At 42.7% G+C, this 18,808-nt stretch overlaps 1 protein-coding gene across 2 annotated transcripts in view; it reads right to left on the reverse strand.

Annotated features, from left to right (window-relative positions):
* VPS13B (vacuolar protein sorting 13 homolog B) overlaps positions 1–18,808 on the reverse strand; it is an 877,527-nt gene that overhangs the window by 727,420 nt on the left and 131,299 nt on the right. For both annotated transcript variants that reach the window (XM_059723846.1, XM_006263597.4), the window contains 2 exons: positions 7,841–8,032; positions 7,064–7,230 (listed from right to left, as the gene is read on the reverse strand). In XM_059723846.1, coding sequence (XP_059579829.1) covers positions 7,064–7,230; positions 7,841–8,032 — 359 coding nt within the window. The remainder of the gene's footprint in view (positions 1–7,063; positions 7,231–7,840; positions 8,033–18,808) is intronic.

Here is an 18,808-nt window from a genome sequence, read left to right on the forward strand (position 1 = left end):
TGAGCTATATAATTTTCAGCATTTAATGACTGGGAGTACATAATGCAACTCAAAATGGGAAAGAATATTTTAAAGGTTAAAATTAATTCAACTTTGTCTCCCTCCCTGCCTCATCCCCCTTGTTCTGCACCGAATATGATGATGTTTTAAATTTACTCCAGATGCCAAAGGCCCCAAAGATCACAATGGCTGTAGGATTGCCAGAGCAGAGAAAGTCATGTAATTTTCCTTAAACTAGCTGCAGAAATGAACAAGGCATGGTTGTCGGTACACCAAGGGAAACATCAATGGAAACGTGGTGAAAGGATCTTCACTGAAGGCCTGCACACTGAATGGCTAAAATGGGTAAAAAGTAACAAAGACAATTTTGTTCTGTAAACATATTACAGTATGATTATGTATACAGCAAGTAGAAGTAGGAGGCAAACCAACGTAAGCTGGATGTACTTAAACTGACAACTGTGATTTAAAAATTCCTAGGGTCTTCTGTGATGTCACAAAACTGTTATAGGGATGTATCATGGGGCACAGAAAGACAGGAAAATACTCGTAAACAGATTAATCAGTTATGTGCTTTTATGTTTAATTTTAAAGGAAGAGGCTGCCCCTGTCCTTCCTGGCTACCACTTGGCACCTTGACTAACTTGTCTTACAAGCTTGCTATAGCTTAAAAATCAGGGTTGCAGAAATGGAATCAAGATTCACTGTCATGGCTGCCACCAGCTCTTCTGAGCTGTAACAATGTACTCTCATGTCTTTTGACCTCCATGACCTTAAAATTAATAAAAATGCCCTGCCTAGACAAAAAGAAGGAATCAAGAATGTCAACATCTCAGTGGTTACCGTTATACCATAAATAAAACCTGAAAATTAAACCTTTACCAATGCTTTTCTCTTTTGCCTTGCATATAAGCCAGAGGCTGGCTTAGCCAGCAAGAACATCTCTTTCTGCAACACTGCTAATGGCCTGTACTAAATAATTTCTAATCTGTGCCTGCTCGAAGTTTGCTAGGTTTTAGAGAGGCCAGTAGGACCACGTTCCATGCTCTTAAGTTCCCAGCTGCTAGGCTGAAAGCTTGGGCAGTCTAATTTCCATCTCCAAGATTATATATAACTTTATTAAAAAGTGTTTTATTAAAAATGTTAAGGTTAAACACTGACATGCTGACAAGTCACAAATACCAAAAAGTAAGGTCACACGTGCCATTTCTGCTGGAGTTAGGCACATGGTGGATTTGTTGAAGTGTACAAGAGGACTATTAAGTGCTTCAGGGTTAGTTGAAGTCTTGATAACAATGTACAGTCATCTTTTAAGGTTGGCCAAAGCCCTTATATTACAAACAGTCCGTGCAGTTCCTCTATTGGAGCCTTTGCCTCAGTCCTTACCCTGTTTCACTAGCCAAGTTGTTACAAAGGTAAACGCAGCCATTGTATAACATGCATGACAAATGCTTCCTTGAATGTATACTTTATGGACTCAAGAAAAAATAATAGTTTTCAAACTTGTAAGTCAGGGTAATTAAAACCAATTACCACTTCAGTTAAGTTTTCTCTATTCCTCACTGAAGGCTACTGTCAGGCCTAATTTCAACGTTTGGATATTTCAGCAAATCAGCTAATTAAAAACAATAGAATTGCCTATATTCTGTTAAAAATGATTGAAACTTTTCTCACACTTGCAAAATTGAGTACATTCCAACAACAGAAAACTTCAGCCTGAAAAATGAAAGTTGCAGAAAGTTATAGAAAATGGGCATTTTAACTGAAACCATTCAACGACCTTCAGCTATCATAACTCTTATTCTCTGAATGCTAGCACTGAACTAACTTTATTATTTCCTCCTTATTGTTTTTTTCTTTTTAATTCCATTGCGTCTCCCTTCTTACCTGATTCCTCTCTGTAACAAAAAGTTAAACCTTAGCCACTTCAGCTCTGGCATAAGAAAAAGTTAAACCTCATAGGGATAGTCTTGAAGGGGAGTCCTCAGCCTGCTCAGGGTCAGTAAAACTGTTTCCTTCACACACCTCTCCACACTTCTGCACAGCAGAAGCAAGGTGCAAGGCAGACAAATGGCTGTGGTGATTCCACATTCCCAGCTGGTACATGGTAAACAGGATGAAAAAGTTTGCTGGCCCAGCTGGAACAACCCCCATACTCAAAAGTTCTAGAATTAAACTGCACTGGAATTGAGGCAGAATGTCCACACACAAAAATAGATGCAGGAGCAGAGAACCAAGAAGTCATGTCCTGTTCTCTCATAACCCACCCTCCCTGCTGTGCCCTAGCAAAAGCTGAAGATAGGAAAGAACCTGACCTCTTAATTTTTTTCCCATTTATCCTCATATGAAATCTCTCCTGTGCCTTTTAATCATTTTATTTTGGTGTATTTGGACACTCTACGAGACAAGATTACCAACAATGAGCACATTATTCACAGTACGAGTTTACCATACTTTATACCACATCGTGATATTTTCATTATACATGCTGACTTAAGGTGCGGGGGGGGGACGAGGGGGTCTACAAAGTTATTTCAAGCTGGGCATCATTCTTGATGGCTCACGTAACAGGGGGCCTTCCCACGGCTGATTAGAAGTTGGCCCACCCACCTGTTCCTAGGCAAACCGCCCACCTCTCTCACCTGCCATGCCTTGTTGTTTAATAATTGGTGTCTTAATTAGGCATGAGGCTGCCCTTTGGTAGCCCTGTTCTCCTGGACCTATGTATGCAGCTCCAACCACCCCTGTACTGCATCCCCAGTCTCATGAGATGACACATGAATGATGTTCCCTCACACCACAACTGGTGCTCCTGGGTCTCACAGTGACTCTCGCTCCCTCCTTGGAGCAGCATGTCATTGTGCTCTCCCTTTCTGTAAATTTTGACCCATACTTGGCCTCCTCTCAGCAGAGGACTTGCTGGGGTCAGGACTCACTCCTAGTTTCCTGGCTGAGCCCCACTATTCAGCCTCAAACCCAACTATGGCCTCAGGTGTCTGAAAACATACCTTGGCCTAATCCCCACACATGGGGTTCCTACTATGCCCACCTTGGGGTCTTTTCATCATCTTCACACTCAACTACTCACAGGGCTGGCCCTTGTGCTACCCTTCAGGCTTACTCACCGTTCAGCCCTACTCAATGCGCCCCTGGGACTGCCCTTCACACCTACACCCTGTTCAGACCTACTCAGCCCCCTTCACACACAGACCTTCAGACCTACTCCTGATCAATCCTGCTCTGTGTGGGGCCACCTACATCCCTGCCCTCTCAGGGCCTTCACAACTATCCCTGACCAGGGGCCTCCGGGGTCTTCCTCTCCTGCAGGCTCAGCTAGCTGCAGCTGTGCCTGGCCCCACTCCTCTCCTGGGGACTTCTACCCTCTGGGGCTGAGGTGGCTGTAGCCATGCCTGGCCCTCGTATCCATCAAATTGTGGGGGCTATGGGTTAAGGCGCCCCGACCTGCCTTTCACCAGGGTGGTAACTGGCCTGGCATTTCCTGGGGCTCTTGCACCACCAGGAGCCCCACCAGGCCACCCATCCCCAGCTGGGTGCAGTTTTAGGTCATGCCCAGGACCAAGAGCATCCTAGCCATCCCCATAAGATCTTGCCCTTGCCTCCTAGTGTTCCTGCTGCAGCTCCGCCCAGCAATGTTTCTGCCTGGGCTGGCAACAGCAAACTGCAGCCTTTATATACCTCGTTCTCATAATGGCTGCCACCATCAGGCACCTGCTAGCTGCCTGACTCTGCACTTAAAGTGGCAGGCACCCAAAAGTGCACTGCCACACTCAGTAATAGATTTACTACAGAAGACAATGGTAAATACCAAATAACCAGGTCACAAAAGCATCAAGAAAATAAAGTTTACTAAATATATCCAGCATTGGTGTTGATCTAGTAAAGGAACACCTTGAGAGGCTGAACACCTTCAAGTCAGCTGGTCCTGACAGATTACACCCTAGAGTACTCAAGTAGCTGGCAGGTGTCATAGCCCAACCAATGGCAAAAATATTCAAAAACTCATGGTGCTCAGCTGAAGTACCTGAAGACTAGAAGAAGGCCAATGTGGTACCCATCTTCAAGAAAGGGAGGAAAGTAGATCTCGGGAATTACAGGCAAATCATCTTGACCTCAATCACCGGTAAGATTCTGGAGAAAATTATCAAGGAGACCCTTCTGGATAAGCTGGCTGACGGCAACATCCTAAAGGTTAGCCAGCACAGGTTTGTTGCAGGTAGGTCTTGCCTGACCAATCTCATCTCCTTCTATGACCAGGTGACATATCACATGGACAAGGGAGAAGAGAGTGACATCATATATCTGGACATTAAGGAAGCCTTTGATCAGATGTCCCATGACCTCCTCATGGAAAAATTGGCCAACTGTGGCCTTGGCTACACCACAGTCATCAGCTACACCACAGTCCAATGCCTGGGAAATTGGCTCCGTGGTCAGACCCAGAGAGTAGTGGTCGATGGTAGCAAATCATTATGGCACTCCATGACCAGTGGCATCCCCCAAGGCTCTGTCCTTGGACTGTTTCTCTTTAACATCTTTATCAACAATGTGGAAGTTGGTATCAGAAGCACACTGGCTAAGTTCGCCAGTGACACTAGCATCCACACCTGAGGACAGGCTAGTGATCCAGGCTGACTTGGCTAAACTTAGTAAGTGGACGGATACAAACCTGATGACATTCAATACCAATAAATGTAAGGTACTCTACCTCAGGGGGAAGAAAAAAAAAAAGCGCAGCATACTTATAGGCTCAGCAGTGCTACGCTTGTTAGCACCAGGGCTGAAAGAGACTTGGGGGTCATGACTGACCACAACATGAGCCACCAATGCAATGTTGCAGCTGGTAAAGCAAACAAAATTCTGGCTCGAATCTCAGGATGTCATCCTCCTGCCGTACTCGGCCTTGGTGAGGCTGCAGCTGGAGTACTGCAGCCAATTCTGGGCTCCACAATTCAAGAAAGATGTCGAGAAGCTTGAGAGAGTCCAGAGGAGAGCCACGCGCATGATCAGAGGGCAAGAGAATAGGCCTTATCAAGAGAGGCTGAGAGCCATGGAACTTTTCAGTTTGGAAAAGCACAGGCTCAGGGGGGACCTGGTGGCTGCCTATAAGTACATAAAGGGTTTGTATCAGGATCTGGGAGAACGCCTGTTCCCCAGAGCGCCCCAAGGAAAAACAAGGACCAACGGTCATAAACTCCTCGGAGACCGATTTAGGCTGGACGTAAGAATAAATTTCTTTACTGTCTAAGCCCCCAAGACCTGGAATAGACTCCCTCCAGAAGTGGTGCAGGCACCTACTCTGGACTCATTCAAGAAATGTTTGGATGATTATCTTGCTGGGATCCTTTGACCCTACCTGACTTCCTGCCCCTGGGGCAGGGGGCTGGACTTGATGATCTTCAAGGTCCCTTCCAGCCCTAACGTCTATGACATCTATGAAATAACTAGTAGTAGCATTCAACTAATAGCAAATCACTATCCAACCGTCTTTAAATCAGAAAAGATGCAGGTACATCCTGGAAGAAATGTCCTCCTCCAGGTACCTCAGCTCTAGCTTAAGAATTTAGGCTGCTAGCAGTCATTCAAAAAAACCCCAAAACAAAAAAAGTGCTTTACCAGAAGAAGCAGCATGTTACTTCAACCTAGGTCTCCAGTGTCAGCAAATATCAGCGGGGTTTTTTGGCACTCTTAGCTAAAACTGATTCACAATTAGTCATTAAGTACAAGTGCCAAAAAGCCCCACTAAAGCATCCGATCTTTACAGACATTGGGTGAGCTGGGCTGAAGTAAGGCATGCCGTTTTGGTTTTTTTACCTCTGCAAGCACCCTTAAATGACAAGCCGTTGCTGTTTATAACACTGACATCCAGTTTCAAAGATTAACTGGTTATAAAGAATCCATGATAGTCTAGTATAAGGGTATTACCTGCTTGAACCTGAAATGGCTATATAAGTGACTAAGCCAGAAGTAAGCCATTAGTTCAACTAAAACACCCAGTTAAAAGTACGAATGCACGATGGGGGAGTATGTGTGTGTGTGGATTTTTTTTCTGAGATTTTAACAAAAATTTTCATATGCTTCAATCTATAAAGACAGGCTGTACTATGAATTTAACCATAAAGTTGTCAGAAGATGAAAAGGATTATAAATTTACAAACTTCTTCAAGTACTTAGAAAAATCCTTCCCTCTGATTTTTATATTTTTGAAGGCAAACAGAGGCAGGGTACAATCAGAGAATTCAACTACTCAATGTCCTCATGCCCTAGTGCTGCGATGGAGATGCTGCCAGGAGTGAGATAGTAGGGGCAAGCAGAAGCTGTGGGTCAGGAGTGAGAGCCAGTGAGGGGGTGGTGGGCTGGGAGTGAGGGGCAAGGGCAGAGCATCAGTGCTACTCAGCATCCCACACCCTGGTAAGCAAAGGGGGCAGGGCCAGCTTTTTATATTGCTGGGGTCAGCACAGGTGCTGGTTTATCTCTAGCTTCCCCTGGCAAAATATCTGGGAGGAGCTGGGCAGGGTCAGTTTGACCCAAGAGGCACAATTTGCCCCTCACCAAAGTGTACGTTCAGGCACGTGTGCTGAGGAACAAATCTCTGGCACAAATTTGTGATATTGCTATTTGAACTACTGCAAGTGTATGTGTCTGCATGTGTGGAAGCACCCTGTGAGTCTAAAAAAACAAAAAACCTACTCTCCCTACAATATGACTGTTCAAGAACTGTTCAATGATTCCAGATAAAGGACCTGCGGGATGATATGAAGATGACAGACCTGCTGATATTGATGATAGACTTGCTTAGGCTACCATGAAGTGCCTTTTAGTAAAGGTATGCTATAGATACACCTAGAACAAAGAGACATTTTTGTAAAATGTTTGTTGTTTTAAAAATCTTATGTCACTCAGGCAGTGACATAAGAAGAGATATGTAGCTAGTCCTGTAATCACAAAAAATGAGTGCTTGAACTTTTAACCTTAATATACTTTAATTTTTTTGCATGAAACACTGACAAAATATGTATGAACTTAACAATAAATATCATCATACCTTTTGACCCATGATTATAGGCAGCAAGTGGTCCAGTAAATTGAATTCAGCCATTGGGATTGTAATGGTACATTTAAGTATAGTAAAGCTTGTGAGTCGAGTAGGAATGTATTCCTCCAAAGATGCTACTTCTGAGTCTGGCATAGTTCGATTTCCATCTATAATATCTAAAATAGGTCATGATTATATAAACAAACTAAGCATAAGACTAAAAGTAGGAAAATATTTTCTACAATAACTATTCAGATATTTTTTGTTGCTTAGTAGATGTGAATAGTATATATATATTTTTTTTTAGTTGTCTCTCAATGTTTAGGAGTGTTAATTCTTCTCCTTTAGGCTCTACCTAAAACCAAATATAATCATAATTAATTATTTCTATCACTTTGAAATGCACATTTGTGAAATGAGAGATCTCTCTCTTTTTCTATGACTTACATAGGGTGTTAGTCTTATTAGCTGACCATAATTACTTCTGAATCATTTTTTTTTTGTTCATTTAAACTCTAATTTCTTAACTCATAAACCTATACTAGTGGCTTCCTTTCTTCTTGGAGACTCGAGGAATTCACACTTAGCAGGGGGGCTTAAAATGTAACACCACAGCTCTAAAAGTGGTCCATGCTGTTCATACACAGGCATAGCTAGGGATGCCAGGGGATATACTGAGGCCCTTGTGGTAACCTACAAGCAGGATTTTTTCCTCTGCTGTCAGAAGTGCTGCATCTGGTCTATAGTCTGTAATAAAAATGTTAAGAATTAAGTTAGGCAGTATACCTGATTTAGCCTTGCCGTACGGCTCATATTCATGTTCCAGAGCACAAACTACCATTTTCATAATCCGATGCACTGCACTGCTATCCAAACGAAGATTAAGTGGACCCACAATGAGGGTCTTTGTAGACATTTCCTGTACATTTCCAAAATCTTCACTCTTTACTGAAGAAAGGTCTTGCTGATTTCCAGGAACTAAAGAAGAGATTTTTTTTGTAAGTATCATGAAGAATATAAAACATCTGGACATATCAAATTATTACATTTCTCAATTATTTTTTGTTTTAGATTCAGTGATCACAAACCTATAGTAAGAAAAAAATACACAAGAAATATTATAAATTAAATGTATATTTTTAAAATATTTGATCATTTTAAATATTGAGCACCAGAAAGAGATCCTGTGTTGCATGTCTTACCTGAGGGAAGGGAGTATTAACATAACTTTAAAGTACCTTCGTGTCTTCCCAGTTTGGGGCTGCTCTGGACACCCAAACAGCCCCAAATGTAATTTACACAGAAGCCTGATCCCAGTTGTTTAGGAAAGTTGTGTTGTTCAGAATATTTGTAGTGCACTGCACCACAAATCTAACCATATCATATCCGTGTCACATTTTTTCTTACAGACAATACGTGCCTATCTTCCTTCATTTCTAAACCAAGGGAATTTTCCTTAAGACAGATCTAGGGCCTCAGAAGAGAAATTCTTCCGAGTTCTTGAGGTAAAGATAGATAAACTCTTCTGAAATGGGTAAAACTTCTGTTCATCTACTGATGACATACAGGATTGGTAGTGAGAATAAACCAGGGGTGGGCAAAATATGGCATGTGAGCCACAGCCAACCCTTCTATCTGGCCCACAGGGCCCCTAAAAAATTTAAAAAATTAATATTCATCTGCCCCTGACTTCCTGTCAAAGATGATAGGAGCCAATGGCAGCAGGACCCAGAAGAAAACAGCGATAGGACCCAGCAGCGGCAGCAGCAAGGCCCCGCCCCACTCCCAGCCACAGCCTTAGCAGAAGCTTCTGGCCTGGGACCCTGGGGCTATTCCCTGCCTCCCTCCACTGGAGAAGGAAACACGGGTAAGAACAGTTTGGGGGAGGGGAGGATCATAGGTACAGCAGGAGCCAGCTGGATCAATCTGGCACCATGCAGTTCCCAGATGGCAACCACATGGTACCAGCTGGGCCAGGCTGGCTCTTGCCATGCTGTGTGATCCCGGCCCTGAAGCCAGAACCGCATGGTGCTGCAGCTACAGGTGGGGAGCAGTGGACTGGGGAGGGGGAGAGGAGCAGGGGTGGCGGGTGGGGAAGGAAAGAAAACAGCCAGGAAAAGGCAGTGATGGAAGGCATGGAGGAGGATGGCGGGAGGTGGGAAGCGGCAGCAGGCAGGAGCGCGGGGCCCCGGGGGCCAGGGCCAACAGCAGCAGGAGCCAGCTGGGAGCCATGGGGCCAGGCTAGCTCCTGCTGCGTTCTGGGGTTCCAGTATTGCAGCCGGGAACAGTGTGCTGCCAGGAGGTGCCCAGCTGGGCAGGCTGGCTGCATATCACACCATTTGGTTCCTGGCTACAATGCCAGGACCACAGAACACAGCAGGAACCAGCCCGGCCCTGTGGTTCCCAGCTGGCTCCTGATGCCCCTCTACTGCAGCATGCCTGCAGCCCACACTGGGGAAAGCCCCGCACTGGAGCCAGCTGCCTTACCCACTCCCTGCCACACCAGTTCCTGGACTCCATTGGGACTGGAGGGAGCCTCACTCCCTGCTTCCCTGCAGAGTCCAGCAAAGGACTTCCCCTGTGCAAGTGCGGGAGGTGCAGGCACGCAGCACAGAGGCCCTATGATAGAGGTGGGTAGGCAGAATGCGCTCCTCACCCCCATGCAGCACTGGCTGGAGATATGCCCTGCTAGTGCCTGCACCAGGCATAAGTACCCTGAGCCCCCCACCTGCTGCTGTTGCCAGCAGCAGGGAGTTCTCATCATGTGAATGTGAGGGAGTAGAAGGGGGGGCCCGCACCCCACAAACCTCACATACTCACACCCTGCCCCCAGAAGCCCAAACAAGATATACTCCACCATACCTTATGCCCCGCACACACACACACACCCTATATAATATAAAAGAGTAAGACTATTTTTGAGTTATTATGCAATCCCTTCTATATACAGTACATAAACACAAATCATGACACATTCTTTGTAATAAAATTAAAATATGTTTTAGTAGTTATCTGACTTGCAGTGTACAATTTGGGTATTTTTCTGGTTCTAAGATGGCAACTCCCCCCCCAGGAGTATTTCTGGGGGGCGAGGGGAGGTACTTCTGGTGGCAAAGGTCAGGGGTTAGGAGACAGAGGACTTCTGGTCCCAATATGGCAACCAGGGGTCAGGGCAACTGTCAAGGGATAGGGTTACCCATACAGCCCTCGACAGCTCACCAAAACTCATTAAGCAGCTCTCAAGACAAAATAACTGGCTGCCCCTGGAATAAACACTCCCTCACCAATGTATCTCAGCCCATTTTTAAAAGAATCAGCCCAGGGATGAAAAAGTTGTTCACAGAGATGCACTGATACATCAGTCTGATATTGGATTGGTACCAATATAAAGAAAGTTGGTTGTATTGGAAATTTGTCCAATGGGGCCAATAAATGCATCTGCGTGCACTCAGCCACAGCATGGAAAACTGCCTCCAACTGATGAGTCCATTGTGGTGGAAGGGGAGGGTGAAGGGAAGGGATGGGGGGGCAGGGGCAGAGCCTGCCTAACCAAGGCAGGGCACAGGACAGACCCACAGCTTATCAGTGGGGGGGAGAGGAACAGCTCCCTACACCCTGGGAGAGCATGGCGGGGCATATACCTCCCGGATCTGCAAGGGTGGGGTGGGTAGGATGCAGCTGTGGCCTGGAGCCGTGGCTGTGCCAGGCTCTTCCCGCCAGGGACTGGGCTCAGGGCAGGGACTATGGAGAAGGCTGCAGCCACCCCAAATTTCACCGTAGCTGCCTTCTGGCACCACCACGCACCCATTGCAGCCCCAACTCTTCCCAGCGCATAAGTCGGGAAGAGCCAGGGCTGCACCGGGCACATGATGGCAGCACTGGGAGGGAGCTACGGTTAGATTTGTAGTGGCTCCGTAGGCTCCCCCCCCCCCCCCCCGAGCCCAGACCTGGTGAGAAGAGCCCGGTGCAGTCCCTCCCAGGTTGTGCGCAGCGGTGGGAGCTGCCCCCCCAATAAGCTGATTCTGTCCCATACCCCACCCCGCCTGGGAAGCACCTGCCTCTGCCCCCGTCTCCTCCCTCACTGCATGGGGAGAGGGTTGATCTGCCCCCTCCCTCCCCCCACCCCTTCTACCACAACTAGCTGGAGGCAGCTCTCCATGCTGTATCAGAAATCGGATCAGCATCGGTCAATATGTCCTTCTTAAAAATCAGATATCGGTCCCAAAAATCTCTATCGATGTACCCCTAGTTGTTCAGTCTCCATACAGAACTGATGTTTGGCTCAGTGCTAAGACTTCTAACAAGTAACATATCATAACTAAGTAAATCTCTGATGGTAGTGATATAAGCATATGGCAGTGAAGAAATGGATTGAGACTACTAGCTTACTGTGAACAATCTACTGATTAGTCACTAAATAATATCAATGACATTATTCCATAAAATATTTGGGGGGGGGGGGGGGGGGAAACTCCAGCCAAATTATTCAAACTTGGTGATTTAAATTGTATAAAATGTTATTTCTTACTACATGTAAAAACTCTAAAGAGTTTCTAACATTTTTAAGGTCTTTCCTCAAGGCGTGGAATACTTCAGTTACAACAGGGCAAGGATGAGTGAGGCCATAACCTCTTCAACCCTTCCTGCCCAATGCAGAGTTTGTATACAGTGCCACAAACATCTCTTTCAGTTGGATGTCATGAAAACATCAAAATAAGATTTCTGTTTCTCACCATCTCTTCTACACAAAGTAAGTTTTGGTTTTCCAACTCAGCTTGGACACAAATATCTCTTCCTCTAAGTTCTTCACCTTGCTCTGATGATGCTCTGGAGGGCTAACTGGTCAAGGCTCTATTATTTTTCTAAGTCTGTATTTGTTCTGCTGAGCTGGTTGACCCTAACAACATTAGTTTTTGCCAAGGATATCATCAAGAATTTTTCCATGCATAGTGCTTTAGTCCTACCTTCTTATTGGTTAGTGAGAAACAGAAAGCATTTCTTCTGAAGAGCCATCACCTAGAAATGGAGAAATGTGGTCTTACCCATGTCATTACTAACACTTGTAGTCACTACTGAAAATGGTATAATGTGTGTAGGTCCTTGACAGAAGATTCTAAGAAATCCTCATTTCTTTATTCAAGTAAAAAAAAACAAGAAGAAAAAAAAAGCTGAAGTGGTGGTAGGATCTCTGCTGTACAACTGGTAAGGATTTGACCATCCTGTTACTTAGTCGACACAATAACTGAAAAATTAGAACTTTAGTCCATGATTTTTGATAACTTTGCATTTTGGAGATATTTTGTCAAGTTTTAAACCTTTTCGAGCAAGATGATCACTGATACAATCTTGATATATCCAGACCTACATATTTTGGTAAACTGACAACTTGGGATGAGTTGCTCAGAATGAACAGCAGAAGCTGCCAACACTTTTTGGGTAGTTAAGGCACAGTTGTTAACCCCTTCTCCCCTGCCCCCAGACATGGGGGCATCCACAAAAGGAGGGGAAATTTCAACTTTATCTCAGTTGAAAAAAGTGAGTTTCTCCCTGGTTGTAACCTAGCCCTCCAAGTTACCCCTCATATTTGCTGCAGCTTCTAACCAAACTCAATCTATGTTCCAAAAGGACACCAAGTTTCTCTGTAGTCTGAACTGGCTGTGAATGGACTGTGCCTACAGAGCCAGCCAAAAGTGACAAAGCTTTTTAGTTTGGTTTGGGGGTTTTTAGGTCATTTCTGGGGGAAAAAAGGGGGATAGAATGATATTTGCCTCAAAACTGCTCAGAAATCATAATATTTTTTTCAGGTCAGTAAGTTTTTCAAAAAAGGGGGGAAAATCTTGAAGGCTATGAAAACTCCCTGACAAAAATTAGTTTGGAACCTTTTCATAATCCCTTTTATTAAAAGGAAAATCTACAGTCTACTGTCTGGACAGGCTCCGAGTCAAAGAACACAGAAGCATTCTTCCTCAAGGCTCTGTTTCCGACAAGGGCAAGATCTGCTCAGTTTCCAGTTGTTAGATGAAGACTGACAAGGAGCGGGTAGAAACCATAACCTCATATAAGACATCTCATGTTACTAGGACAAGGCCTTTAAATATACCAGCCAGTCAATTTCAACATGTGCAAAAATGTAGCTTGTTTGAACAACTTTGAGCATTATTACTTATATGAATACAATCTCTACAATTTATTTATACAAGTTATACAAATTCCATTTTCAAAAAACAGTTGAGTATAAATTACGTACAAAAGGGGTACCCATGTGTATAAACTCTATTAATTATATGGACAAGTGTCCAAAGACTGCAATTACAATTTATACAATGTTTAAGTATAAACACCAGACTGGTTAAGGCCTCTTTGAAACGTAGCTCTATTCTAAAAGCCCATCTACTAATTTGAAAATGGCCATCAACAAACTATTACTGCATAAGTACCAGAAATGTATGGGATGGTGCTACAGAAGACCTATCTATGATATGCAGCATGTATCATTTCAAAATGACATTCTATGTGGTCTGTAGGTCATGAATTCACTTGGTCATTAGTGAAATTGATATATCATTCTTTCAGACAAATGACTGTTACATTTTGTATTCAAATTCACAACACAGAATAATGAGGTGAAGAGGGTATAAGGTGCAGATTTTAAAATTAAAGTACTATGCACGCTTTGTTATTCAACCTCACTATCTTGTTTTTACTAAAAATACTAAAAGCGATTAGTGCACTTACATGAATGACAGATGAACCTTCTAAGGTTAATACTATCCAGGAGGCACTTGTGGTTTAATCAGTAATCGTATTCTCCAGGAGGGGTTAAAGGGGCAACAAAGGTGACGAACCAAAATTGCTTTGACAGATAAAAATCTTACAATCACAGTTGCTAGTTGTTTTAATTTAGTTTTCTTCCAGTATATAAAAGTAAATATTACAACAGCAAAATGACAAACTGTAAAAACGCTGAAGATGGTGTTTAAAAAGTGGTAACTGGACGCTTTGAACTAAATTAGTAAGATCTATATTATTTTTAAAATGCTAAAGCTTTTTTTTCCCCCAACGTTGGTACGTATTTGAGCATTTTATTTTTACTACAGATTTACAGTTTGCGATGACCTGGGATAGAAGAAAAGTTAAACAAGAAAACACAATAATTATCAGGGGATGTGAATCAGAAAAGCCAATTTCTTACAAAGGAAATTACTGTTAAGAATTGGATTTAACCTTTTTGAAACTGGGAAGAATCACAGCCTTCTTTCATTCAGAATAAATGATATAAAAGTATCAATTCATTTAGCTGAAACAACAAGAGTACCACTCAAAACACAAAGCTTGAGTAGCAGCTGAACTGCATGACCCAAGGGGTTTACATGATGACTGATGTACCAAACAGAGGGAGGGGGTTACTGACTGGTTTATCTAGATGTCACATTTACCTAGATGTCTGTGAAAGAAACAGAAAGAAAAAACCTAAGCTGAGAGAGAGAGAGAGAGCAATAAAGAAGTGCCATAAAGAATCACAGAGAAGTAGGGATGGAAGGGACCTCCAGAGGTAATCTAGTCCAAGCCCCTGCCTAAAGCGACATCAATTCTATGGCCCAAAGAAACAGCTTTTAGGCCAAGCACTAGCTGAAAGAAGCTTGGGGTTCTGAGTGATGAAACTATTATCTGTTGTTTCATTCCTCACGCGTTCATTAAAACGGGACCTTATATATTAATTTGAAAAAAATGGGTTTTCAAACAGATGCAAATTTCTCATTTTCTCCATCTGGATGAAACAGACAACAGGTTTCAAAAACTTGACTAACTAGGGTCAAAAAGGAACAATACTTTTTCACTTGTAACTCAGTGTTTCTCAGGTCCCATCCAGACTTATTTTTCATGGCTCTCAACACACCCCCTTTGGAATCGCTGTCTTAACTATTTGCCTGACTACTGTAAACATGTAATTAGTGTTGCAGCTATACACGCATGTCAATAGAAGACAACTACAGCAAAAATTCTAATTCAAGTTACATTTTCTCATTTTGATAGGAAAATATACTCTACTCAACTTCAAATATACTGTTTAAACCCAGGTACACAGGACCACAAGGAACTTCTCAGGGTATCAAATCCCACCTCCTATAATCACAGACATTATATAATACAGTAGACAAACGTACCAAGCTCCATCTTAAAGCATTAGGTTTCTTGCCTCTATTGCTATTGGAAAGACTCTCTGTACCTATTTTAATGATTTTGCTTTGCGTCATCTCAGGAAGGTCTTACATTCAGAAAATAAAAACACAAGGATGGTAGAAGGATAACCAAATTTGTAGTGCCAGCATATTATGTCAGTGTGCATCAATGATGCCACTAATGTAATAATGTTACCTCGTTACTGTACCAAAACAAGATACACTGGCCACAAGCTAAAGCTACCTAGGTAAGTAGTGGTTTTTTTTTACTGTATACCTCAAAAAAGAAAGCTTGTGAAAAATTTCCCAAGTATTTCCAACAGACATACAACTCCTGTGTAGCAATTACACTGAATGTCACAAAAAAAAAAAAAATCACCAGTGTATTTCTAAAGACTAAGTCCTAAGTATTCAATTATCTAAAGTCTCTTTTATACCACACTGGGATTCTTAATACAACTAAGCAGTACACAGGACCTCCGGCTTTCATAGGACCAAGACTTGATGTTTAGATAAGTTGGGAAAGTTAACAATAAGACAGCTGCTGAGAAAAAGTGATAAACTTCTTTTTCTACACATGCCTTACTTATACATTTCATCAAAGAAAAAATACATAGGAAAGTAAGTAAAAGTACAGAAAGTTCTGTAACTCCTTCTATGATGAAAAGTCATGGCTTTTGAATAGGACCAGCCAAAACATTTTTTGGTTAGAAAATGTTAATTTAACAACACTGAAATGTTTTGTAGAAATATCCCTATCTTCTCAATGGTAAATTTAAATCCATTTCTTTTTGAAAAAGCTGAAATATTTTGTCTCAATCCATCATTTAACTATTATACAATACTTTATCAAATGAGTTTTCCATATAATGTAATATAATACAAAACTCAAAGTACTTCAAATGAGGTTGTTTTAATATTTCTGAAAATCAAGTTTTTGAAAATGTTTTCGTCTCACAAAATTTGAAGTGTACATCCAACACAGGATTGAAAGACATCTAGGATGAATAGAATTTTATAACAGAAAAGAAAATTGGTTTCAAAGAAATATTGTTTTGAATTAGATATTTCTCATTAATCCAACTCTCAGCAGCCGGGGGGTAATGGAAGGTGCACTGAGCAAGGAAGGATAAGGAGGGGAAAAGGAAGAGTCTTACCAGGCTAAGGGATTTAACAAAAAGACCCCATTTCCTATTCCCATATCACAGAGCAGTCTGCCCACCTGGGTAGAAGGTGGAAGAGAACAGGTGAAGCAGGGGTTGCTGCAACCCCACCGTGCCAGTCACTGCTCCTGCATGCTTATAAGTATGTTCCGTATGACAAAACAATGTACTCCAATTAAAATGCATACCAAATAAGTGCACAAAAGTTGCTTAACTGTATAAAATAGTTACAGATTCAATTTATTTGCATACTGGTTAAGAACATTAAGGCTAGGGACAGGCATTACACATAAACTAGTTTAAGTGATCAGAAACTGGTTTAAACCTGTAACAGAACAGATGTTCAGTGCACATAAACCAGTCTGAAAATAGCTGAAACTGGTTTGAGATGAACTTGGTTGAATGTAGCATCAGACTGAAATGATTTGGGTCAAACTGGTTTATGCAATGCCTGTCCCAGACCCTTTGCTGGTTTAAGCTAAACCAGACATCCCCAGCATCCTGACATGCTCTCTAAGCTGGGCAGGGCTCTGTTCCACAGCAGGGCTGGTCCCTTGCCTCTGTTCCCTGGCCGCAGCTCTGTCAGAGACTTGCAGGCACAGCAGGGTCTGCTGGGTTCCCTGTCCGCCCCCCCCCCCCCCCTCACTGTTTAAGCAAAGATCCCTTCTTCCTCTCTCCCACAATACAGACTGTAGCCAGCATGTGGTATGCTAGCTAGTGCTGTGTAAGGCAGATAGGACAGTGTCCGCTTAGGGCTTTTTGGTAGCAATCAACAGCTCAGATGGTAATGTCCCTGCATTCCTTCCTTTGGAAAAGGCAGACAAGGTTCTTTGAGTAAATCTCTTTCACCTAAATAGTTGGAAAAAAAAATTTCTTAGCAAGCTTTTGGGTTTAAAAATCCTACATCAGGCTGAGGAAGCATCTGCAGTTGGTATGTGCTCTTTCTGCGTGGAATGAATAGTAAAGAACCCAGAGGCTGGTATGCATTTTCCTTTGGAAAAAGCTGTTTAAGAAGAGCTTGTAATTAGCGAGGCTTTGTTTTCTGATACTGTGTTCCAGCTGGTGGTCTGCAGTTTGCCAGGGCAGCCACTTGTGGTCCACAGTATTCCCCCCAGACTCAGGAGGTACCAGTCACCCCAGTCTCAGAGGGTGTTAAATGCTGATAATAGAGCTGATAAATGCTCTGTTATCAAGGGAAGGGACCCCTCCCTAATTACAGTGTCCTTCCAGGGCCTGGCCATGCCCCCCATCAGCTCAGCCCTGTGCAAGGGAAGGGAGGGCTGCTCTAGCACCCCCCATCTTCTAGCCTGAGTCACTGCACACATGTATCTACATTTCCAGGATGTCTGTCTGGTTACAAAACTGATTTAGCCTAGCCAGGTTAGACTAACCTGCAAAGATTGAATCAATACAGTCTCAGGCTTTTTGAATGTCTGTCCCTAGCCTAACCAGTTAAGTATGCAGCATCTTTCACCCCCATACTACCTACTTTGTAAATTAACTGTACTCCTTTTAACTACACCAGAACAATAAAGGAAAAGAGATGTTATTAGAAGCCTTTAAAATGACAGGAGCTTGTCAGATTCAAATCTACCCTCTCCCTCCATTGTCAAGGTTTCTAATAACAGCCCCCAACCAACTATTAGAAGCTTTGAAACATTAAGGAAGCTACTCAGTGTTGGAGCTCCTAACTGACAAAGCTGTGTACTCAATTATCATTGTTTACTTTTAATTTCAGATTAGAACGCAGCTTTTTTTTTTCTTTACTTATTCAGAGAACACTGCTAATTTTTCTCTGTTGCATTTTCTCAGCAGCATTCTTCTATAGTTCATAACCTGCCTGTTCACAGGCTAAAGCAATGGGGGCATTATATAGCAAGGCTGCATGTATATGCTGCTGATCTCAAACAGAAACAAAGACAGATGAACTGACTTTTTCTCACTTAGAAGCAGTGGGGGGAGGGGAGGAAGGAAAATCAAAGCTAACCTAGTGTCCACATTTGAACAGTTTAATCTTTTTCAACCAAGGACGATTTCCATAAGAATAAAGTATTTTCTTTACAGATGTATCTGTTTACCATGGCCCTGCTGATATCATGTATCTTTGTTTTCAAAAACATTTTTTTGAAATAGCCAATTATAAGTTCTGCTATATGGAGTAAAGAAAAGGCACAAAAAAGTACTCATTTTTGGCAGGTGGAGGGAAGCAGCAATGTACATCAAAATCATTGATAACCACTATGATAACAGATAACAATGTTAATTCTCCTACAGATGGAGCAACTGGTTAACCAAAAAGGATGGGGCTATTGAGTAGTAACTTTACATGGCATTCACCTAGAGAAAATGAACCCATTATCTACGACAGAATATAAGTTAAATAACTACATGTTACTAGTATACACCTCCGA

This window comes from Alligator mississippiensis, chromosome 3 (assembly GCF_030867095.1).
Source record: "Alligator mississippiensis isolate rAllMis1 chromosome 3, rAllMis1, whole genome shotgun sequence".
Taxonomy (NCBI): Eukaryota; Metazoa; Chordata; order Crocodylia; family Alligatoridae; genus Alligator; species Alligator mississippiensis.